General features: G+C 43.7%; 1 protein-coding gene across 3 annotated transcripts in view; it reads left to right on the top strand.

The window, feature by feature from the left end:
• The window catches only part of RARB (retinoic acid receptor beta), a 187,452-nt gene that overhangs the window by 88,784 nt on the left and 76,836 nt on the right, over window positions 1-21,832 (top strand). For 2 of the 3 annotated variants that reach the window (XM_066245727.1, XM_066245725.1), the window contains exon 4: window positions 11,472-11,627. The exons of the other annotated variant lie outside the window; for it this stretch is intronic. In XM_066245727.1, coding sequence (XP_066101824.1) covers window positions 11,472-11,627 — 156 coding nt within the window. The remainder of the gene's footprint in view (window positions 1-11,471; window positions 11,628-21,832) is intronic. 3 annotated transcript variants of the gene reach the window in all.

Raw genomic sequence — 21,832 nt, 5'->3', positions numbered from 1 at the left:
TCATTTGTTCCCCAGTTACAGCAGGCCTGTTACTGCGTTTCCAAGGTTCACTGTGGTCATTTTGTTCTGCTCACCAGAGAGGAGCATTGACACCCCCCCACACACACACACACCTTCTCCTGTTCCCCCCAGGGCCCTCAAAAGTAAATGAAAGGCTGGAAACTTGATATTTTTATATTTAAAACTGTCATCAGAGCTTGAAACTAAAAATCTGCTGCCCCTTTCCCCTTGCCGAATGTTAATGTTTTTCTGCATCTGTCCAGGAGATTTAAAAAAACAGAAAAAAAACCACACCAAAAAAAAAACAACAAAACACCCAAATTCCATTCGGGCACAGACAGCCCAGTGACGTCACTGCCACTGTGGGACTGGAAGCCCATTAACACTCAGACTACGAAGGAAGTATTAAAATTCCTTCAGCTTGACTAACACATTTCTCTCTGCAGCCTGTCTCCTGGAACGGGGAATGCACAACGCATTCTCACCTTAGAAAAAGGAGAAGTTTCCATCACACAACAGGACAGAGCAAAGGAGGGAGCAGAGGGCTTTGGAGTTGACCCGAGCTGGGGGTTCAAATCCGACCCTACCCTCTAGCTGGCTCATCTCGGGCACTATGTGTCGTTTTGCTTCAAGTGGAACAAGCTAACTTACATCTCGGGGCTTCTCATGGAAAACCTTGCAGGATCGTGTTGTGCGTGGGACTTCAGACGAGGATAATGCATTTAGCACCATGCTTGGCACGCAGTAGGTGCTAAATAAATCATAGCTGATCTCTCGGGTTCTTTCTCTAGTGGCGACAGGTTCTGTTCTCTGCTCCTGTTGCTGCCACGGCTGTTTTTTTGTTTTCCTTTGTTTTGTTTTAATGTCAGCCTTAGTCCCACTTCAGGAGAAAAGTGACGCTTGGAGGCACTATTTGTTCTGAATGGTTTGTAACACCACAGTGTAGGTGTACAGACCCAATATTAAGTCACAGCATTAAAAATAAAGCTTGAAGGCATCGTTTCCAAAATAAATAGCCTCCTTCCTCGGTTACTGGAAACTGGGAGGCAGATGGTTCATTTACCCGGAGATGCTGAAACACATGTAATCAGAGAATGGGACGAGATCCTGGTATTGTGGAACCCAACGCCATGGGGAAAACCGAACTGGGGTGTCAGAAAGGGCGCCTGGCCCCCTTCCTGCATCAGTTAGCTCTGCATGAGGCCATCGGTGTGCCAGACGCACACCAAGGAGGCATAGTCTTTCTCCCTGCCACCCTCCCGGCACCCTCCTCTGTCACCCAGTTGGGAGGAAGGCTGGGGAAAACACTGGTGAGAATAGGATCGTTGTTGGTCACAAAGCACTTTACCAACAGCGCAGTTTCCCTAGACTTCAGGCCATCCGAGGTGCCTACCTGTTGGACAGGCAGAGAATTGCGATCCTCAGCATTGTGAGATTATGAGAAGCTAAGAGATGTCCCTAAAGTCACACTGCTGCCTTAAACCGATGGGTCCTACCTAATTCCAGTTCCCAGTCTTAACAACTAGAGTCCTTGTGTGCATTTAGTGCTAAAAAATAAACGTATCTTTGCTCCCAAATCACATATGCTGTTATTTACATACATGATTTGATTGGACATACGTGCTAGTTTAATGCAGTATTTCCCCAAGTGCACACTCTGTACACAATGATATGAAACATAATTTGGGGGAGCATTGAATTTAGCATAGACTAATATCAAATCATGTAGGGCTGAAGTTATTTCCTTTTCAGTATTCAGTCTTTTTATTACCAAGGACAAAACCTCGGTCTGATGCCAGAACAACCTTAATTAATATTTCTTGAACCTTTGCGAATCCCTCCTTCTTTTTACAATGAGGGGACAGGCTGCCATACCTGGTCAACACTACATTGTATTTATTTCAGAGATGTGCAACTCTTTCTTCAGTGGCCAGACACTACATGTTTTAAACTTTGCTGGCCCATCGGTGTCAGTTGTAACTACTTAAAACTTTATTTACAAAAACAGAAAATTGATCTGAAAAATCCCGTTAATTTTTTACCCTATTTTTTGTAGTAGTAATATAAAATTTGCTACATTTTAAGCAAAAAAAAAAAAAAAAAGAATCAGTGTAGACAAACTATATAAAAGCATAGTGGCCTGCAAGTTTGTGAAAAATTGTAAAGGTAATACGAGAAGAACCGAAGTTTGATAAAAAACTGTTTTTCTGTGTTAGCTGGTTAAGTGTTCTTGTATCTTCTCAGGAATAGAGCGGAGTGTGGGGGAGTCTCAGCCCCCTGAGAGCCCCCTGGAGCTGCCTCTCTGCCCTTCCCCCATCCTGAGCTGCACACACTGTGAGGATGAGCGGCTGGGTCTTGCTCTCCTTGGATCCTCAGGGTTTAGTGCTGTCCCAGTTCAGGGAAGGGTCGATGAATGGACGGGACTATGATGAATGGATGGGACCATCAGTGTGGGAGTCAAGCACAGGAGAACTGGTGGAGGGGAATATGGCCAACCGGCAGACCTCAGCTTGCACTGTTTACGCCCCTTTCTGAAAACATACAGGGTAGTGTTGTGGCTTAAAACGCAGGCTTGAGGGGCAGCTTGGATTCCAGCCCAACCTACCCCTTAGCTCTGTGTGATCTTGGGCAGGTTATTGAGCATCTCTGTGCCTCTATTTCCTTCCCTAATAATAGGACCTACCTTATATGCTATTAGGAGAAATAAATGAATGAATTTATGGTAGAAACTAAAGACATTTCTTAGCTAAGGGTTGACTCTCATTACTCCTCCTCTTGCTCTCATAATGACCCATTCTGGTCTTCTAAAAATGGCTTATTTGATCATCAATATGGTCCTTAGTGACTGTGCAGAACAGCTAATGCTCCTCCCAGCCCGGCGGTCCATTTACTCAAAACGAGAGGTACTCTTAAATTTGACATTTGTCCTTGGGGGGCTCAAGTGCAACACCCACAAAGCAAAATGTCAGTTCTGAGCCCGAAAATCCCGTGCTGGGAGTCATAGTCCTTCGTCACTTACAGAATCAGCATGAGCAGAACCTGCACAGCTGGCTCAGCCTGCCCCCGCCTACCCAGGACCTTCCGTGCTCCCCAAAATGCCCCACGTACGAGCTGCCACTGAGCACCCAGCGTGCCCCGCTTGTGATGCGGGCTGTTCTCTCTGCCTGTGACGCACCTCCCCGACTCGCCCTCCCTGCTCATCCTTCAGGCCATCTCTCTCCTAAACTTGCAAACACACTTCCCTAACAACAGCAAGGCCCGTGTGAATTACTCTCACCTCTCTATAGTGTGGCTTCTTAGTGGCACCTCTGTTGGGTGACTTTGAAGGTCAAACTTGTTTTTTTTTAAAATATTTTATTTATTGATTTTTAGAGAGAAAGGAGAGAGAGAGAGAGAGAAGGGGGAGGAGCAGGAAGCATCAACTCCCATATGTGCCTTGACCAGGCAAGCCCAAGGTTTCGAACCGGCAACCTCAGTGTTCCAGGTCAATGCTTTATCCCACTGCACCACCACAGGTCAGGCTCAAACTTGTTTTTGAGTCCAGGAGGCAGGGAGGTGCGGTTGTGTGTGAGACAGAGAAAGAGACAGAGGGACAACAGACAGACAGACAGAGACAGGGAATATATAGCAAGTGAGTGTTCTCGGCACTGGCTGTGAACATCTTAAGGGCAGGCACAGTCTCGTTTTATTTGTATTTGGTTCCTCACCTGTAAGTCTAATGTGTGAACTTCACAGAAATTTCTTGAATGGGTAAATAGAGTACTTGAAGAGTAGAGATTCTAAATCAGGAACTTTCATCTGATCTTTCCAAGAGTTAGAGATTTGAATTACATCCCACTGATACAGTGAGCCTGGTTTTGTCTTTCCCACTTTGCCTTCTACTCTAATTTGCACCAGATGAATGCTAGCCTACTACCGCTTTTATGACATGAAGTCTTGACCTTGTTTGTTGCACGGTGGACATAACCAGAGAGAGCCTGTAAACAGGTCCTAAGAGAGAAGATTTGCTTTCTCTCAAAAGTGGACACACCTACACACCATATGTCATCAAATCTAGAATTTGTTAAGTGCACTATCATTTTATGCACCCCTAAAAAGCACACAGCGGCAATTAAACCGAGACCCACCGAAGATGGTAGGACAGGTGGCACTTTCAGAGAGGGAGAGAGGGAGGCACCCAGTGTTAACCCTATATGAAAAGGAAGCATCTCACATCCTAGGCTGGAAATACCCTGTGTTTTCATCTGGAGCTATTTTTTCATTCTGCTTGAAATAGACATTGATAAACCCTCAGAGCCCAGAGACAATCCTCACCACAGAGAGTTGGCTGAATAAATATGCAAGAGCTTCTAAAATAGCTGGCAGAGGGCCCTTTGTTTGGAAACAAATGTGTCCGTGAAAATAGCAACCCGAAACTCTCTCCCAGTCCCTGTGTTCCAGAGCAATGAACATTGCCCTTTAAGTACCTTCTCCCAGTAACAGCGGTTCTCTGGAGGGTGGCTACCTAAATTGCTCAATAAATCCATGCATAGAGGACTGTCTGGAACTGGCTCTTCTTGGAGTGGTGTTGAGCACTTAAACCCGTCTCTGCCCTCACAAAGTATTAACTGTCACAGTTATTTCTCTCATCCTTCTCCCTTTAAAACTGGCAAACAAAGATTTGATCATTATTTGGTGAGCTAGATGAATGGAGACAGGCAGCATTTTAGTACGGGAACCGAGTTGCGTGAACACCCTGTGTCCTCAAGAGAAGGAATGCTTTTTGTCTCAAAGACACACTGAATTGTCCCCACATTTCATTGCAGCAATGTAACGTACCCGCATGATTTTTTAAAAATTTCTGACTGCTTTGTTTTCAGAATGATATTAGGACAGAAATGTTTTGATGTTGAAGAAGGCAAACCTCTCCCTCCCCCCCCCCTGTAATTTTTCTGTGCTTCTGGGAGCATTTTATAATATCACTTGGTCAGACCTGGAAACAGTCTTCTGATTCAGCCACATGGTTTACATATTAAAATAGAACAAACGGAAATATTAAAATAGAACGAATGGATTTCACTGCTATTTCAAAATGGACCCATTGGGCAGCCAGTCACAATGAGGCCCTTCCAAAGGGGATGATAAGAGTTGCTTCTGGTAAACTGTGCCGACTCAGGGGATTTAACGAGGACAGGAAGAGAGTCAAGTGCAGAAGGTAATGAGCGAAGGATTCCCACTTTGCGTGCCGAGCATCCGGACAAAATGCTCGAGCAATGTGAAACTGAATGGAAAGTTGGCTGGGGTGCTCTTGGACCTGGAGCTCTCAGACATACGAAAATATGCAGGCTCAGAATGTACTCCCCACCCCACCCCCACAAATTGATGATGCCCAGTGAGTTATTTCAGGACGAGAGACATGAAGACTTCCTCGTGATGGGTCCTAGGGCTGAGCTGTCACTGGGAGGTGGCTTTCCCCACATTCCCCAGGATGATGAGGGCGGGCAGCCAGCTCTCCGAATGCAAGCCCTGTCTTGTTTTGCCAACAGGCGCCTTGAGCGTGGCTCTGTGCTCCTGCATAATAGTTATGTCCATCGATGTGGTGCCGTATTCCACCAGAACGGCTGACATTAGAAGGACTGACAACACCAAGTGTCGCTGGGACGTGAAGCAACTAGAACACTCATACGTGGCTGGTGGAAGTATGGATCACGCCCCAGTTTGGAAGCCGGTGCGGCAACACCTCCTAAAGCTGGATGTACCAGTGTGACTCAGTAGTTCCCCTCCTGGAAACATCCTCAAGGGCAGTGAGTGCTAGGCCCACCCAAAGATATACACAGAAATGCTCACAGCAGCTTTATTCCTGACAGTCCAAAGCCGGAAATGACCCATATGTTATCAGCAGTAAAATGTGTAAATAAGTGACAAAATCAAATAACAGACTGTGCATAACAATAAAAAGAGGAACTCACTACTGGTAAATGTGACAGCATGGACGAATCTGATACATGTAATGTTGAATTAAAAAACTCAGCATAAAACAGAGCCTTCTGTGTATTTCCATTTGGATAAAAATTAAAAATGAACAAAACTAATGGTTGCCCCAGGACTCAAAAGGGACACATGCAAGCCTTGTGGAGCACTGGACATTCTAAAGATTAATTGGATATACGTATACAGAACCATGTGGGTGGTGTGTGTTTTATCTCAATCAAAAAGAAACAAAATATTGGAATGTGGAAGTAATTTTGGAGAGGGGCCATGGATGGCCATCGCCTCCCCTGCACAGAGAAATCGTGTTAATCACAGATGAGAAATGTAGTATCCTCGCTTTAAACGAATCGTCCCTTTTAACACATTCACATTTCATCAGGAGGTGCTTTGACCTCTGCCATGTGCCTTTTCATCTGCTTGGGACCTTTAGCACATGCAGCATTGAATGTGTCAAGAGCACCAGCAATGGGATGTTATCCCTAATTCACTCGGAGTTCTCTGAGGATGGTTATGTAATACCTGTAATTGCATCAACCTACCTAACGAGCTTTTCCCTTTGGTGCCATGCCCTGCAAATTAATAGCCCATGGATCCACTTACAGCATGCTGTGTTTTGGAAAACGATTTCAGCCATCAAATAATAAACAGCTTTTTAAAAAAAGATAAGAATTGTTATTTTGAAATGATAAATTCTCAGTAGTGTCAGTAAATTTTTCTTAGATATGTAACATAGTCAAAATATTATTTATTAACGTGTAGAATCTAGTTTAATAATTAGTTGACTCTTCCTTCTATCATTAAAAAAAATCACAACAAGAAGCCTTTTCATGTTGATTCAATTCATTAAAGCCATTGGGACTTTAAACTAGTAAGTGATCAAACTGAGACTGGTTTAGAGAAGTTAACAAGAAAATTTGGTAGAACAGACAACATACATATTATTTTTACAACCATCAGAGCAATTTCTCTCGAGGTTGTTCAATTTAAACAAAAAGCTCTATGTTTACAGAAAGCTCATCTTAATTCAAAAATAAAAACAATCAAAGGAATAAAAAGTTGTCAGGCTGATTGACTTAAGGAAACATCAGAAAATAAATCTTGGAGTTGGGCGTACATGGTGGACGAGGACTTCCACTTGGGCCTGGTGTTCCTGGTAGAGCGAAGTCTAAAGCAGGATTCTTGGTGTACACAGATGAAAACAGCCTCGTGGTTCAGGAGAATCACAGATTTTTTTCCAGATACTGATATTGGGAATGAATGTCTCCCAGGGGTCCTTATAAAGCGAGAACTGGATGTTATTTAGGATGTCCTTGACATTTTTCGTTGCTCTCCCTTAGGACATCCCTCTTATGTAGTTAAATCTCATCTGCTTTCCAAATTGGAATTAAAAAAACAGGGCATAGAAAACCGTGGTGATCGTAACGAACCTAAACTCCAAAAGAAACACTGTGGACGTGACATTGAAGAGAGCATAGTAAAGGTTGTCATCTCAGAACAAGGGTTGGCTGGCTTCCTCGTTGTGCTTCAGATTTTATTATTTACCAGCTTGCTCCTTCAAATACTGTCTTTTGGGGGTATCTTCTCAGTTTCTATTTGATTCTCCCTTTTAAGGCAAAAATCAACTATATTTTAGAACATTTACCTCTTTATTAAAGTATAATTCACATATTTTAATGGTACAGACCTAACTGTACTGTTTTAGAAGTTTTGATTAATCTACATCCTTCTAACCACCTTTCAAGTCAAGATATTAGAAAGAGACTACGGGAACCTTCTGAGGTTGGAGCATTTCATATCGTGATTTGGACAGTGGTTGCAGTTAAGGTAGATTGTTTTGATGTCTAGCATAAGGAATTAGTTTTTGCCTGTTGAACTTCATATGCATGGTACCCGACAGACCGCACTCCTTTGTATCTGGTGTCTTTCATTCATCATTAGGTTCATAGGATTTTTCCATATTGGTGCCTGTGTTGGTTGGTTGTTTACCACTTATTTTGCTTACTGGTATTGCATTTATAGTTATGCAATTCTCACCTTAATGGAAGTTTGGTTGTTTCCAGTTTGCAGCTTTTATGAATTAAACTGCCAAGAACATCCTTGTATATGTTCTGTGTGGGACATAGACACTAATCTGTCTTAGGTATATACTTGAATAGAATTACTGGGATATAAGGACACGTGTTTAACTTTACAAAACGTGGCCAGTTTTCCAAAGTGGTTTACCTACCATTTCACTCTCCCTCAGAGTGTATGAGAATTTTTTTTTACTTGTTTGTTTGTTTTGTATTTTTCTGAAGTTGGAAACGGGGAGGCAGTCAGACAGACTCCCGCATGCGCCCAACCGGGATCCACCCGGCATGCCCACCAGGGGGCGATGCTCTGCCCGTCTGGGGCGTTGCTCTGTTGCAACCAGAGCCACTCTAGCTCCTGAAGCGGAGGCCACAGAGCCATCCTCAGCGCCCAGGCCAACTTTGCTCCAGTGGAGCCTTGCTGCAGGAGGGGAAGAGAGAGACAGAGAGGAAGGAGAGGGGGAGGGGTGGAGAAGCAGATGGGCACTTCTCCTGTGTGCCCTGGCCGGGAATTGAACCTGGGACTCCTGTATGCCAGGCCGACGCTCTACCACTGAGCCAACCAGCCAGGGCCTGTATGAGAATTTTGGTTACTCTGTCTATATCCTTATCAAACCTTGGATTTGTCTTTTTTAAAATTTTAGACATTCTCCTTGGTGTGAAGTGATGTCTCATTGTGGTTTTAGTTTGCATTTTCCTGATGACTAATGATAATTGCATTTTTTTAAATGTAACAAAAACTGGATTTATTGTTATATTAGAAAATATAAAACAAAGCTATGCTCAGTCTGATCTATTTATAAAAACAAAGTTTGGACGATACAGCACAAATTGTCTTGTTATATTCATTTTTGAGCTTATCTGTAATTTTATTACAGTATTTTATTTCAGTGCATATTTGTTAGTTGTATAATAAAAAAATAAAAAAAAGAAAAGCTATTTTTTAAAAGAGAGATTCACAGCCCTGGCCAGGTGGCTTAGTGTGTAAAGTGTTATCTGGGTGCACTGAGGTCGTGGGTTCGATTCCCAGTCAGGACCCATACGAGAAGCAATCAATGAGTGCAGAGCTAGATGGAGTAAACTAAGTAGAACAACGACTTGATGCTTCTTCTACTCTCCCCCACTTCCTCTTTGTCTCTCTCTCACTCCCTCTCTCTTTCAAATCAATGGAGAATTTTTTTTTTTTTAAAAGAGAGGAGATTCACCCTTAGAATGATTGAGGTAGAACTTCTCTTTTTCTAATTATCTAACACTTTAGGCTAAGTAACATTGGGTATTATTGACAACGCTTTAAATAGCAGTGGTAGAGAAAATAGATGCCACTACTGTTTTGCATTTTTCTGTTTCCACAGGGAGAAAAAAAAATCCATTCCTATACATTTAGACATCTCGATATCTGAGGATAACATCCATATTTACCTCAATTTAATAGACCATAAACCAGAGGTCAGCAAACTTAAGTCTGTGAGCCAAATGCGGCCTGCTGCCTGTTTTTATCAATAAAATTTTATTGGACTGCGGCCACATACATTCATTTGCATATTGTCTATGGCCGCTTCCCTGCTATAACAGCAGAACTGAGTAGATACGACAGAGACTGTATCACCCACAAAGCCTAAAATATTTACTATCTGGCTCTTTCCAGAAGGAGTTTGCCAACCCCTGCCATAACCCATTCACTCTCTTTATATTTTCTATTTTAATTCAAACACTGGTTATGAGAGTTTAGTTCAATGCCAAACAGATGTGCACTTTGTAACCGTACCTTCGTTTCTGTCCGAGTCATATGAGCTACTCAGTGGTGATGTGCCTTACAGTTATGTCTTCGTAATTCAGTGGGGACCACATCTGACTTCAACTTTGGACTGGAAATTTACAAACAAGTCCTCTTCCAGACCGTCCCCGAATCCTTTTATGTCAGGCACAGGAAAAATAGAAGGATTTGTTCTGGGTAGAACTGCAGCTGACTATAAAGCCGTGTAACTTTTTAAAACACACACAGAGTTGAGAACTTAAATGTCCAGTGGATAGCTCTATTTCAGGTACAATAAATAGAAACTGAGACTAAACGAGCTTGATGTTCTTGTCTAGAAATTGGCTGTGAAAGCTGTTCTAGAAGAAGAGAGAAAATCTTGTGAGCAGTGGCCCCAGAGTTGGGATGGGTAGCGTTTCAGAGTGACTTCTTTTTTTTGTCTCAATGGCCACATTATATTAAACCCTATCTGTTAAATATAGTGAAATATTTTTACACCAATTCATAACAAACTTATTACTCTTCACTGATGCCTTTTATGCACTACCAAAGAGGAAATTAAAACGAATATATGTCAATGCACTAGCACGATGTCCTGGCCCGTTTTAAAGATGGAGTCCAAGGCAGAAGGGATCCGCCTGTATTTTGTGACTTGCGGTATGAAGATACATGTTCTTACTCTTTCCACATCTAAGGGAGTTTGTGAGAACAAAAGATGTATGGAAAAAAGTGAAATTCCTTTGACAGATCACAACACTTGAGAAACAAGATGGAATTATGGTTCATTTTATTGGCCCAAGGCTACAGAGGAATCTTTGTTCAGGACTCCCTCATCAGAGGGGATTTCTCCTGAAATTCACATCACCCAAGACTTCCCATGTGGCAATGCAGAACCCATCTCCAGAGAGGAAGTGTACTCAAGGCATGGTCTTGACCCAGTAGAACTTCCCTGACCTACTTAGCTTTCAAACTCTGCTCGTCCAACAGATGCAGCCATCTTACTGAGAAGTTCATCCTTTAGAAGCTAATTATACAGAACCAAGGGTGTTCCAAACATCGCCTCACATTTGATCTCATCCCAGAGGTACCATCTTCAAGGGCAAAGCAACATGCGTACTTTGCTGCTGCAGGATCTTCGATATTCCTGGTGCCTCTTACAGTTTTTAGAATGTTTGAGAAAAAAAAAACAGAGATCTACTGGGGTTTTGGATCTGCTGAACTATAATCCATTGATAAATGGAGAGCGATCTGTGCAATAGGCATGAATATACCCTCTGAACTGTAATATAATAGCCGCCTGTTAAAAAAGCACTACAATTGAGAATCCCCAGGGTGAGACCCGTCGCTGGCTGGGTGACCGTATCCAAGTCACTCAGCCTCTCTGGATACCACAAGTCTATGAAACAAGAGTACTGAGGCAATGACTGATAAAGTTGTTTCCAGACATCAATCACATAATCTGAAATAATAGACTGTAACATCACTTTAATTAGAGTTGGTAAGACCTCTTCATTGAAAATCATGTTTGTTTCCGGGATGCAATTGTAGGGAAACCTTTATTCATACTGGGCTCTGCTCCTCATTAAGTTTTCAAACATAATGCTATACCAGGATTGACTTTTCTCACTGCTTTTTCTTCACATGTCACTTTTTTTTTTATGTGCGGAATCCCTGAACAGTCCCGTCACGGCCTGCTGTAAATGAGCGTCACCATTTAGAGATGAACTGCCTGAGATACAAGGAGGTTAATTACCCTGCCCGAGGAAAGATACAGAATACTTCAAACAGAAGTGGTCAGGAGGAGGAGCTACAATCTTGGGCAGAAGATAAGAGAAGTAGTTGTAATTTTATACTCTGTCATTTCTAGAGATCTAGCATCAATGTGTAGATTTTAAGAAACTGTGAGAAGACCTGTACTTCCTGTGTCTCTAGACTGTCCCTAGCCTGCAGTTGGGAAGAGAGAAACTAAGAGAATGGGTGGAAACAGCCCCTCAGTAGGCCCAGGGAGTGGGCATATCTATGAGGAGGTGACAATGTACATCCAGTCCCCACACCTCTGGTCCCAACCAAGCAAAGCCCACTCTTCATTGGCTTCCCATCCTTAACTCGAAGCATTCTTCACTTAGCAGGAAGGTTCTCTTGAAAATCCCATGAAAATGGAAGTTCTCCAGCGAAAGGTGGCAGGTTCAGTCACCCTTGGGAACTTTAGAGAAAGCAAGTGTTGGCTCCATTTTGTCAGCACATGTGGAGGAGGAAGAGAGAAGGGAAGTCTAGGGCACTTTGGGAAGGGCTGTAGGAGCAACAATGGAGAACGTGGGGTAGGTCCAGCCTGGAATAAACTCCGGTCTGGAAGCCAGGCCCTGGGGAAGTGAGAGGTCTGAGGGTCTTCTCAGAATCTCCCCCATGTTCCCTTCCCCTGGCATCTCTATTGCTCAGAGTGTCCCTGTCCTACCCTCCTCATCCGTGTCTGTAATCGACTCTGAGATGTGTTTGGGTATCACTGGTTATGACCCTAGATTCTCGGCGCTGGGCTCCCATACATAGAGTAGGAGATGCAGGCTGGTTAGTCTCCAAGTTCCCATCCAGGGCATGTCCCCCTACTAGGCACTGGGTAAGGGACAAATGAACGCGTGATCAGAATCCAGCTTCTGTTCTTCATGTTTATGGTGTTGTTCTAGAAAGTTCTCTCACTCACCAGAGCTCGTGTTTGATACAAATGTTTTGACGGGTGACATCTCTGCTCAGACACCTCATGCTCAATGTATAGCAGTATCATAATACACATGTGACTGAAGGCACTGAGAATATCACTGGTTTTCCAGTACGTTCTGTTAAGGTCATCAGAAGCGTTCTTCTGTCTTTACACATGAGAAGCTGAGAGATGTCAGCCCAGCAGGATAGCTTTCTGCCCTTGTTCGACATGATTTGGGGCCCCTTGCAGGATATATCAAGTCCTTAGAAATAGGAAGATTTTTTTTTCAGATATAGGTGTAGTAAGGCAATCACTGTTTAAAAGGAGGTGTGAGGTAAGTTTTCTATAAAGTGAATGATGCTTTTATAGCAGGAGCAGTCACTGTCAGGTGCTTGGATATTGGCAAGTATCATGTGAAGGAAATAAGGGAGATACTATTTTCAAATCCTATTTAAAGACCTAAGAATATAAGATTTATAGAACGGAAAGGACTTGGCGAACGTCAGTGGCGAGTGGGGGTGGAGCCGGAAATAGAACCTGGGTGTCCCGATTCTGAGAGGAGTGAGTTTATTACCATACCTCCCCGCTCTTGAGAGTACATTTTCACCAGCTGAGCCAGATAAACGACACGTTAGAAGCATCTAGAAGTCAGGGACCATGTTTTCCCCATGTATTTCATGCCGTTCCCTCAAAACAAAAAAAAAAGGCTTAAATGCTTTTTTGAACATAATGGGAAAAGAGCTTACCTATCACTTCCCTATTTGAATAAAGAAACAGCCCTTACACTTGCAGAATTGAAGCAGAGAAAGGATCACCGTAAAACTTTCGCAGCGATTCTTACAAACTCTTTTCCTCCCGCCCAGGACCTATTAGTAACATGGCATAATTTTTTAAGTGGGCCATTTTTAGTAATAGAAGGAGGAGGGGGAAAAATCTCTCATTCCCGTTCCCTTATAAAGTACAGTTTGAAAACTGCTTCTTGAATAGGTATAGAGCATTACGTCCTACGGGCAATGCCTAAGGCTGATGCATTTAATTTTTCTGTGGGTTTTTGCTGCTGTGCCCTGATATATGGCTCTTTGTAGCCAGGGGAGAATTTGTTTAAAAAGTAAAGGGAGCCCTGGCTGGTTGGCTCAGCAGTAGAGCGTCGGCCTGGCGTGTGGGGGACCCGGGTTCGATTCCCGGCCAGGGCACATAGGAGAAGCGCTCATTTGCTTCTCCACCCCTCCCCCTCTCTTTCCTCCCTGTCTCTCTCTTCCCCTCCCGCAGCCAAGGCTCCATTGGAGCAAAGATGGCCCGGGCGCTGGGGATGGCTCCTTGGCCTCTGCCCCAGGCGCTAGAGTGGCTCTGGTTGCAGCAGAGCGACGCCCCGGAGGGGCAGAGCATTGCCCCCTGGTGGGCAGAGCGTCGCCCCTGGTGGGCGTGCTGGGTGGATCCTGGTGGGGCGCATGCGGGAGTCTGTCTGACTGTCTCTCCCCGTTTCCAGCTTCAGAAAAATACAAAAAAAAAAAAAAAGTAAAGGGAGTTCTTAAGGCTACCTCAGAAGCATCTGAAGGTGAGAGCTCCATGGGATGCTGCCTCTCCCTCCCCACCAGGCGGGGCTAATGCGAACGCTCCTGCTCCCTTTCTGAGGATGCTGAGCCTGGTCCTCACTCACTTACCTGCCAGCTCCGATGGAGTCAGAGAGATGTGCGGCTGAATCAGGGTGACCTACTTCTGTTACCACGGCACCCAGCATCAACGTTCTTTTTAAGCCAACTCCTTGCGAAATCAGATGGAACAACAACAACATCAAAAGGGAAAGTGCATTAGTACCTTTAAGGTCTCCTTAGTCAAGGGGTTGGTTGGCCAGCAAAAATAAAAAAGCAAAGGAAAAGAAAATCAAATCAGAATCTTTTCCGAGAGAAAGGAAGGTTAGATTTGAAATGTTATGAGCAGCCTCACCGTTACACCATCTTCTCCCTCTTGATTGGAATAAAGAGGAGCCTCCTCCTTAATTTAATATAACTCTTTTTCATGCTGTAAAGGTAAGAATTAAAACCACAGATGAGCAGGCACCTTCAAGGGAAGTTTGCATCCTCTCTCTCCATTTTGGGAAAGTTTGCTCTTACGGCTCCAGGAAGACAGTCAGAAATTATACTTTATGTGGAACTTTTTCCATTTTCAACCTCATAAAGTGTATTGACAAAGTTCTCCTAAAAGTCCACATACTTGTGGTGTTAAATGGATGGAAAAAATAAAAAGAACAAAAAAACACTCAAAAGTCTATTGATCATAAAAATAAAATTCCAAGGGTGCAGGGTAGCTCTGTCTATTTTGGGGTAAAACACTCATATAATTTAGCTTTCACAACATTACATAGATTTTACTAATATCTCTCTTGTGGAGAAGCATATGGCCCTCAATGCAATTCTGGCAGGCCGATCTCAGCCTTCAAAGAGAATAGGGCAATAATACCCTATTCTCTGCCTAGGATGCTATTGCTTGGAGATGTTCCCCTTAAAGGGACCCATGATTCATGACTCACGATTTTAGTGATACAGTTCTGCTAGTGACGGTATATATTTACCAGGGATCTTGCCGGAAAACATTATTTGTGGTTAAGTAGGCAACTGGTTGTGTGTGTGTGTGTTTATCTGAGAGCAGGGTGTATGGAGAACTGGTTTGCATGGAGGCTTGTGTTGGGTCAGGCCTGTGGTGACTGTTGGTTTTTTTTTTATTTTATTTTTATTTTTATTTATTCATTTTAGAGAGGAGAGGGAGAGACAGAGAGAGAGAGAGAGAGAAAGAGAGAGAGGAGAGACAGAGAGAGAGAAGGGAGGAGGAGCTGGAAGCATCAACTCCCATATGTGCCTTGACCAGGCAAGCCCAGGGTTTTGAACCGGTGACCTCAGCATTTCCAGGTCAACGCTTTATCCACTGCGCCACCACAGGTCAGGTGTTTTTGGGGTTTTTTTTTATAGACTATTTGATTCAATCCTCAGGACTATCCAATGTGCTTGGCACCATCCAGCCCCCGTGTAGATGAGAGACTTGAACCAGAGAAGGCAGGGGGCTTAGCTGGAGGTCCCAGCAGCTCAGCAGCAGGAATGATGTTCTCCCCGACTCAAACTGAGACCTCCAAAGTCTACCAACTAGTCAGCCCTCCAAATTCTGGTTCAATGTGTCATGAAGTCACCACCATTTTGCACCCCAGCCCTACGCATTCATGGTGCTAACAAACAATTCGCTGGCTCGTCCGCGAGGCAGAGCCTCCGGGGATTCTTTGCGACCTGCCCAGCTGATGTTAACCTAGTGGGCCCTTCCTGACTCGGTTTCCTTCGAAGGGAGACCTAGCTGGGAGACCTTCGATTGAGAAGCACTGAAAACAGTAGTTAAAATGCGATTTTTTCAGATATACTAAGTCCCGTTAGCATAGAGGTCAAGAGGACGGGGCTTTGTAGCTGCTTCGCTGTGGGTTCAAGTCCAGCCGACCCCAAGCTGTCTGTGCACTGCCGCTCCCTTCAATTCAGAGTGGGGCTCAGCCAACCTCAGCTGTGTTTGGCGAGAGGATTTGCTTGCAAGTTGCTATGAAGCGTTTCATCCCGGTCCTTCAAAGCACGGGGTAAGGGGAACAAAGGACAGTTATTATACCCCTCTGTCTCCAGGCAAGGAGGGTATTTTTTTAGGGTAACTAGATGTTCTTGGCATCCCTCTAACCAACCTACATGTGATTATGTCTCCTTGAGTGAATAAAAATTAACTGTAGGGAATTATCTTTGGCTCTGCAGAACCTAAGAGATACAGGAAATAAACCATTCACTCTGTAAGTTCACTCAGAAGAAAAGCCTCTTTTCCCCCAGAGTCCTCGCTGTTTGCCCTCGTACCCCAGCCTCTCCGATTTGAGGCGTAATGAGCGCGGGGTTGGCTCTGGTGACAAGGCCCCCCACGCAGCCGGGCAGGAGGCCTGCGACAAGGCGCTCCGGAACGGAGCCAGCGCCTTAGGAAAATGCGTGCCAAACGGTGATGTCTGACTAATTGGTAATGTCTGGGGAGTTGGCACCAGCAGAAAGGAAAAGGAAAGAGGCTGGTGGATTTTGAGGAAGACAGACTTGAAGCCAAGCATCAAAACCCTGAAGGACTAGCCAACATGGAGTCCAGAGAAGTTTGTCAAACAGTTTTAAATTGGTCGGTGAAACCCCTGAAGGACAGTGTGCCCAGGCGACTGTGGGAAGGGTGAGGCAGGAATATGAGCGGAGCCTCAGGTGTGCCCTCTTGAGGCCAGACCACTCCTGGCACCGTGGGTCTGAGCCCCTGTTACAGCATCGTAGTGGCTCAGAACTGGGGTGCCGGGTCAGGAGCAATTCTAGCAGCAGCCACATACTGTGTCTGGAACCAGCTTTCCTCTGGTGTTGAGCTGAAGCAACTCCCCAGCCAGATGTTTATGCCTTTCAAGCTGAGTTTCATCTGGAGAAGGAATGGGGGAAGGCTCACTTTCTGCCATGTGACTGGATATTGGTCACCTCATTCCATCAGATAGGATCCAATAAGGTGGATTCTCAGAGCGGACTCTTTCCCTTGCCGCCTCCTGTGAGCTCTAGGCGAAAGCGCTCACCTCATGTCTAGGAGCTTTTGTGTTTCACGCTGGAGAAGCTGGAAATGGTAGACTTACAGGGGAGAGAGGTTCCTGCTCCTACACATCTCCGGAAGACCACGCTACATGGCATAGCCCAACGTGTCCACTTCCAAAAGTGGCCTGCCAACTTTTAAGAGGCCACCCTTCTTCTTAAAATAGGAGCATAAAGACCCGCCTTACTGGAAACACTTCTTTTTTTTTTTTTTTTTTAATTTTATTTAGAAAATTAACTGAGAATATTTCTATACATCTGATGTCATCTTTGCAAGCTAGAATTTTCTACCCTTCACAGTCTTCAGCCATGTCATTGTCATTTTTCTCTTGGTCATAGAGTGGTCTTTCTGAAGCAATACACAGCAAAACATCCAACCATGACTCCCCTGCGGACAGTTGTTCAATAGGACAATGAGATGAGGAGTAATTGGAATATTATTTACAGTTGGTTGGAGGGTGAATTGGTGTAACAGATTTGGAAAACAATTTAGCATTATTTGGTAAAGTGGAAGATGTGTATGCTATACTAGAAAGCCCGGCGGTCATACAAAATGACCGTTCTTACATTTAATTGTAATTAAAATGATTTGTGCAAAGGTGTCTGCTAATTCAAACTGAATTACCCAGGGCAGGCGGCGAGGACGCCCCTTTGCTTACTGCCCCATGGGGTTTCCCCCTTCTACTTGCTTAATTGCTTAAAGTAGAGTGCAATGAAGGAAACCCCTGGCGGTACATTTCTTACCGCTAGCTCAATAAATAAAGGTGATTTAAATAATAAAATGTTAATTCACATGTCAAAGATCTCTTTGAAAAACATTTCTTGTGTAGATCTTTCCATCATTTTTAAGCTCGCCTTGCAGAGGACCATCAATTATTTTTAATTTTACATCCGTTCTTTCACGAACTCTTGAACAGGCAACATAAAGTTGACCGTGTCCAAATGCAGGCTCAGGTAAAAAAATGCCAACACGCTTAAGCGTTTGGCCTTGAGACTTATTGATGGTCATAGCAAAGGCAAGTTTTACAGGAAATTGTCTATGTCTCAATTGAAACGGCAACCCTGTTTGAGATGGGGCCAAATCAATTCTTGGAATGACATGTATTTCACCTTTAGAGGAGCCAGTCAAAGACTTAGCTATTATGACATTATTTTTCAATTGGAGAACCTCTAGTCTTGTACCATTGCAAAGACCCCTTCTGGTGTTAAGATTTCTTAACAGCATAATAATTGCTCCAATCTTTAACCTCAATTTGTGAGGTGGCATGCCAGAAGGTGGGACTATTTGAATGCCGTGGCAACTTCACCCCATTGGCTAGTACAGTTATGCAAGCAACCAATAAGCTATCAGCGACAAACAGACACTTAAGCCGCATATAATAAAGATGGTAATCTAGCATCCGTGTGTGTGTGTGTGTGTGTGTGTGTGTGAGAGAGAGAGTGTATTTATTTCTCCTAGAAAAATCTGCACAAGAATGTCCCTAGCAACACTATTCAAACTAGCCAAATGCTTAGAAACAATTCAAATTTGGACAGCAGTAGAATGCATAAATAAATTAATTCAAACAATGAAAAACTATATAACGAAATTGTATAGAAAAAGTATGGATGAACCCAGGGTTCATCCTAACCTAGGATGAAGTCACAGAAAAATATGAATGTTTTCATTTATATAAATTTCAAAACATGTCAAACAAAACAACCTCTTTTTGTTATTAATAGAAATGTGGTAAAATTCAAAAGCAAACTAAGGAAATGATACATACAAAATTTAGAATAATATCACTTCTGAAGGATGAGAGGTGGGAGGGAATCAGGAGGGGCCCTCAGGAGACCTCACAGGAAAACAAGGTGTCCTTTGTCTTAACAGTATGTGATGGAATTTTTATAGGCGACAGAACTCCCCTATATCTTAATCTTGGTGGTGGTAACCTGAATCTGCATTTTTCAAAGTTCATAAAACTATATACCATACAGGGTGAATTTTATTGTATATAAGTGATAGCTCAATTAAAAAAAAAAACAAAAAAAAAAAAAAACGCTTGTTAAAAGTGTAGCCACACAGGTGTGTTTATTATATTGTAATTTTTTATACCTTATATGTAATTTGTATTTTTTATAGCTACTCAGTCTACTCATAAAAGCAATTTTTAAAACCCTTCAATGGTTCGCCATTTTCCTGAGTTTAGTGTCACACTGTTATGGTGGCCAGTAGTCCCTTCTGGCCTCTCCTGCCTTCCCGCCCGCCCTCCCTGGGCTGAGCCGTGGACCCTGGTGACCTGTCTTTTTCCTGTCGCAGTGCTGACCTCGCTGAACTATAATCATCTGTGGACTGTTCTGTCTCCCACTAGATGAAAGTTGCCTGAGTGTTTCTGCCCCATCAACCCCAGTTCTAGCAGGTGGTCTGGTACTTAACAGGAGTACAGCAGAGATGTGTGTGCCATGTAGGGGTACAGGCATCCCCCTCCTTCTGTAGGAGGAAAAGTAAGGGGAAGACATGTGGGGGGGATAAGAAGTATACATGGTGATACTTACTTCAGACTTTCCAGTTCTGCAGTTTATATGGTGTATTCGTTCCCTGTTGCTGTGATAACATATTGCCACACAGTTAGTGATTTAAGATACTTAGTAATTTATTGCCTCATTGTTACGGAAATCTGCAGTCGGAAATGTGTCTCACTGAGGTGAAAGCAAGGTATCAACGCCGCTGTGTTCCTTCCCGGGGGCTCCGGAGGAGAAGCAGCTTCCCTGCCTTTTCCAGTTCCTAGAGGCTGCTCACAGTCCTTGGCTTGTGGCCCTCTTCCATCTTCCAAGCGGGCATTGTCTGGTTCTGTTGTTCTTACATTGTATCTCCCTGATTCTAACTCCTTGGTCCCCTCTTCCACATTCAAAGGACTCTTGTGATTGATTACCTTAGTCCACCTGGATTATCCAGGATAATCTCCTTATTTGAAGGTCATCTGATTAGTAACCTTAATTCTATCTTCAACCTTAATACGCCCTTGCCTCATAACTTAAATACATTCATCCAATCTGGCGATTAGGATGTAGACATTGGGGGGTGAGGGGACGGGACATTATTCTGCCTGCCACAAATGGTGAAGAACTAATGAAATCATCCCCTGAATTTGAAGACAGTGACAGCATGCAGAGGATGCCTCCTTCTGGTCTCAGGCTCTCCTTGGACTTAGGTCTTAGTCTGTGTACCTCAGCAGCAAACCCTGAGACAACATTTAAGTGCGTAGAGTGTTTTCGATTTCTTGTTTAGATGTTCCCTGGAATAGATATTCCCAGTGGGAAGCAGAGGGAGATAGGATAGGGAGGAGCAGACACAATAATGAGGGCGTGATCAAGGTAGTAACCCTGTGTGTGAGAGGCACTTCATCTGGGAGCCGCGAGAGGCAGCGGGAAATAGGAGCCTTGGAGTTATTTTCCAAGAAGCATTCATTTTTGGTTGAGGCACTGCTCTTAGGGACCTCAGTTCCCATACCTGTGGACCACTTGCCCGCCAGAGCCAAAGAAAACCCTCGAACAAAGAGATGCAAGTGTTGGCAGTTGGAAGCCAGACCAGAACACACTGAGAAAGTCAAGGCCAAGAGGTGTGTGTGTGTGTGTGTGTGTGTGTGTCCAACAATGTCTGTTAACACTTGCATTGCAGTTTGGAAATCTGAATGTCGTAGGCCCATGGTGCTGAGTAACCTTCCACCCTGTTTTCAGAGGGATCCGTGGAGAAGCCCCCAGCCTCCTTGCAGGAAAGTCCCCGGCCTGTCCCTCCACCAGCCGAAGGCACCAAGTTTTCTCTTTTCTATGGTGATAAATTTTATTTGAGAAAAGGAAAAGATACACTTAAAGGGGGGGGGGGGGGAGAAAGAAAACCACTTTCTTGGTCCACAATTTATAAAGATTGTGTGTCAGGAATCTTTTCTGCCAGGTAGGAATTTAAGGGAGGCAAAGGAGGGCTCAGTTTAATTTCCCTCGGGGTCTTTGCTGAAGGGACAAGGACAGAAATCTGGACTGAGTTTTGTTCATAAAGAGAATCTTTCCACCCCCAATGTATCAATACAAAGCTGCATCATTCAGAATCTTTGGGCTTCTTCATTTCCACATGGGCGGGAGGGAGGGAGGGAGGAGAAGGGAAGGGAGACGTTGAGCTGTTTAGTTCCAATGAAATGTTTAAGGCTGAAATAATGGTTCTGTATAGCTTTTGACATAATTTATTCTACTTTGTGTCAATTTGCCTGAAGAGTGTCTGTGTGGTGGGATTCGAGCTGCAGAAGGCTCTCACCCAGTCATGGATTGTAATTTACATGTAGAAAGTCTACATATTCCATAATTACGGTGTGCTATGAATTAGTAGAGTAATACTAAGTATCTCCAAACCCCTTATTATGGCTTCTCACTTGAAATATGTTTTCAATATACATTTATTCAGCAGTGCTTAAACATGGCAAGTCATAAACACATGCTTTTTAAATCATGTGACTGCGTTTTCCTCCTGCTTAAATGTAAGATCAGATGTTATTAACAGTAGGAGGGGGGGGGAGGGAAGAGGAGCTGTTAGAAAACAAATAGTATTTTTTATTTTAGAAGAAATCTCTCCTATTTATGATACTGTTTTGTCAAAGCGAAAAAGGAAGACAGTACTTAGAGGCTTTTTGGTAGTTTCTCTCGAGACAGTTTATTTTCTTCTTGAAGCCCTTTGCCTCCCAAGAGCAATATTATGTTTGAAACCTGCCATATA

The sequence above is a fragment of the Saccopteryx bilineata genome, chromosome 10 (assembly GCF_036850765.1).
Source record: "Saccopteryx bilineata isolate mSacBil1 chromosome 10, mSacBil1_pri_phased_curated, whole genome shotgun sequence".
In the NCBI taxonomy this organism is placed as follows: Eukaryota; Metazoa; Chordata; class Mammalia; order Chiroptera; family Emballonuridae; genus Saccopteryx; species Saccopteryx bilineata.
This window is presented reverse-complemented; position numbering and strand designations above follow the sequence as displayed.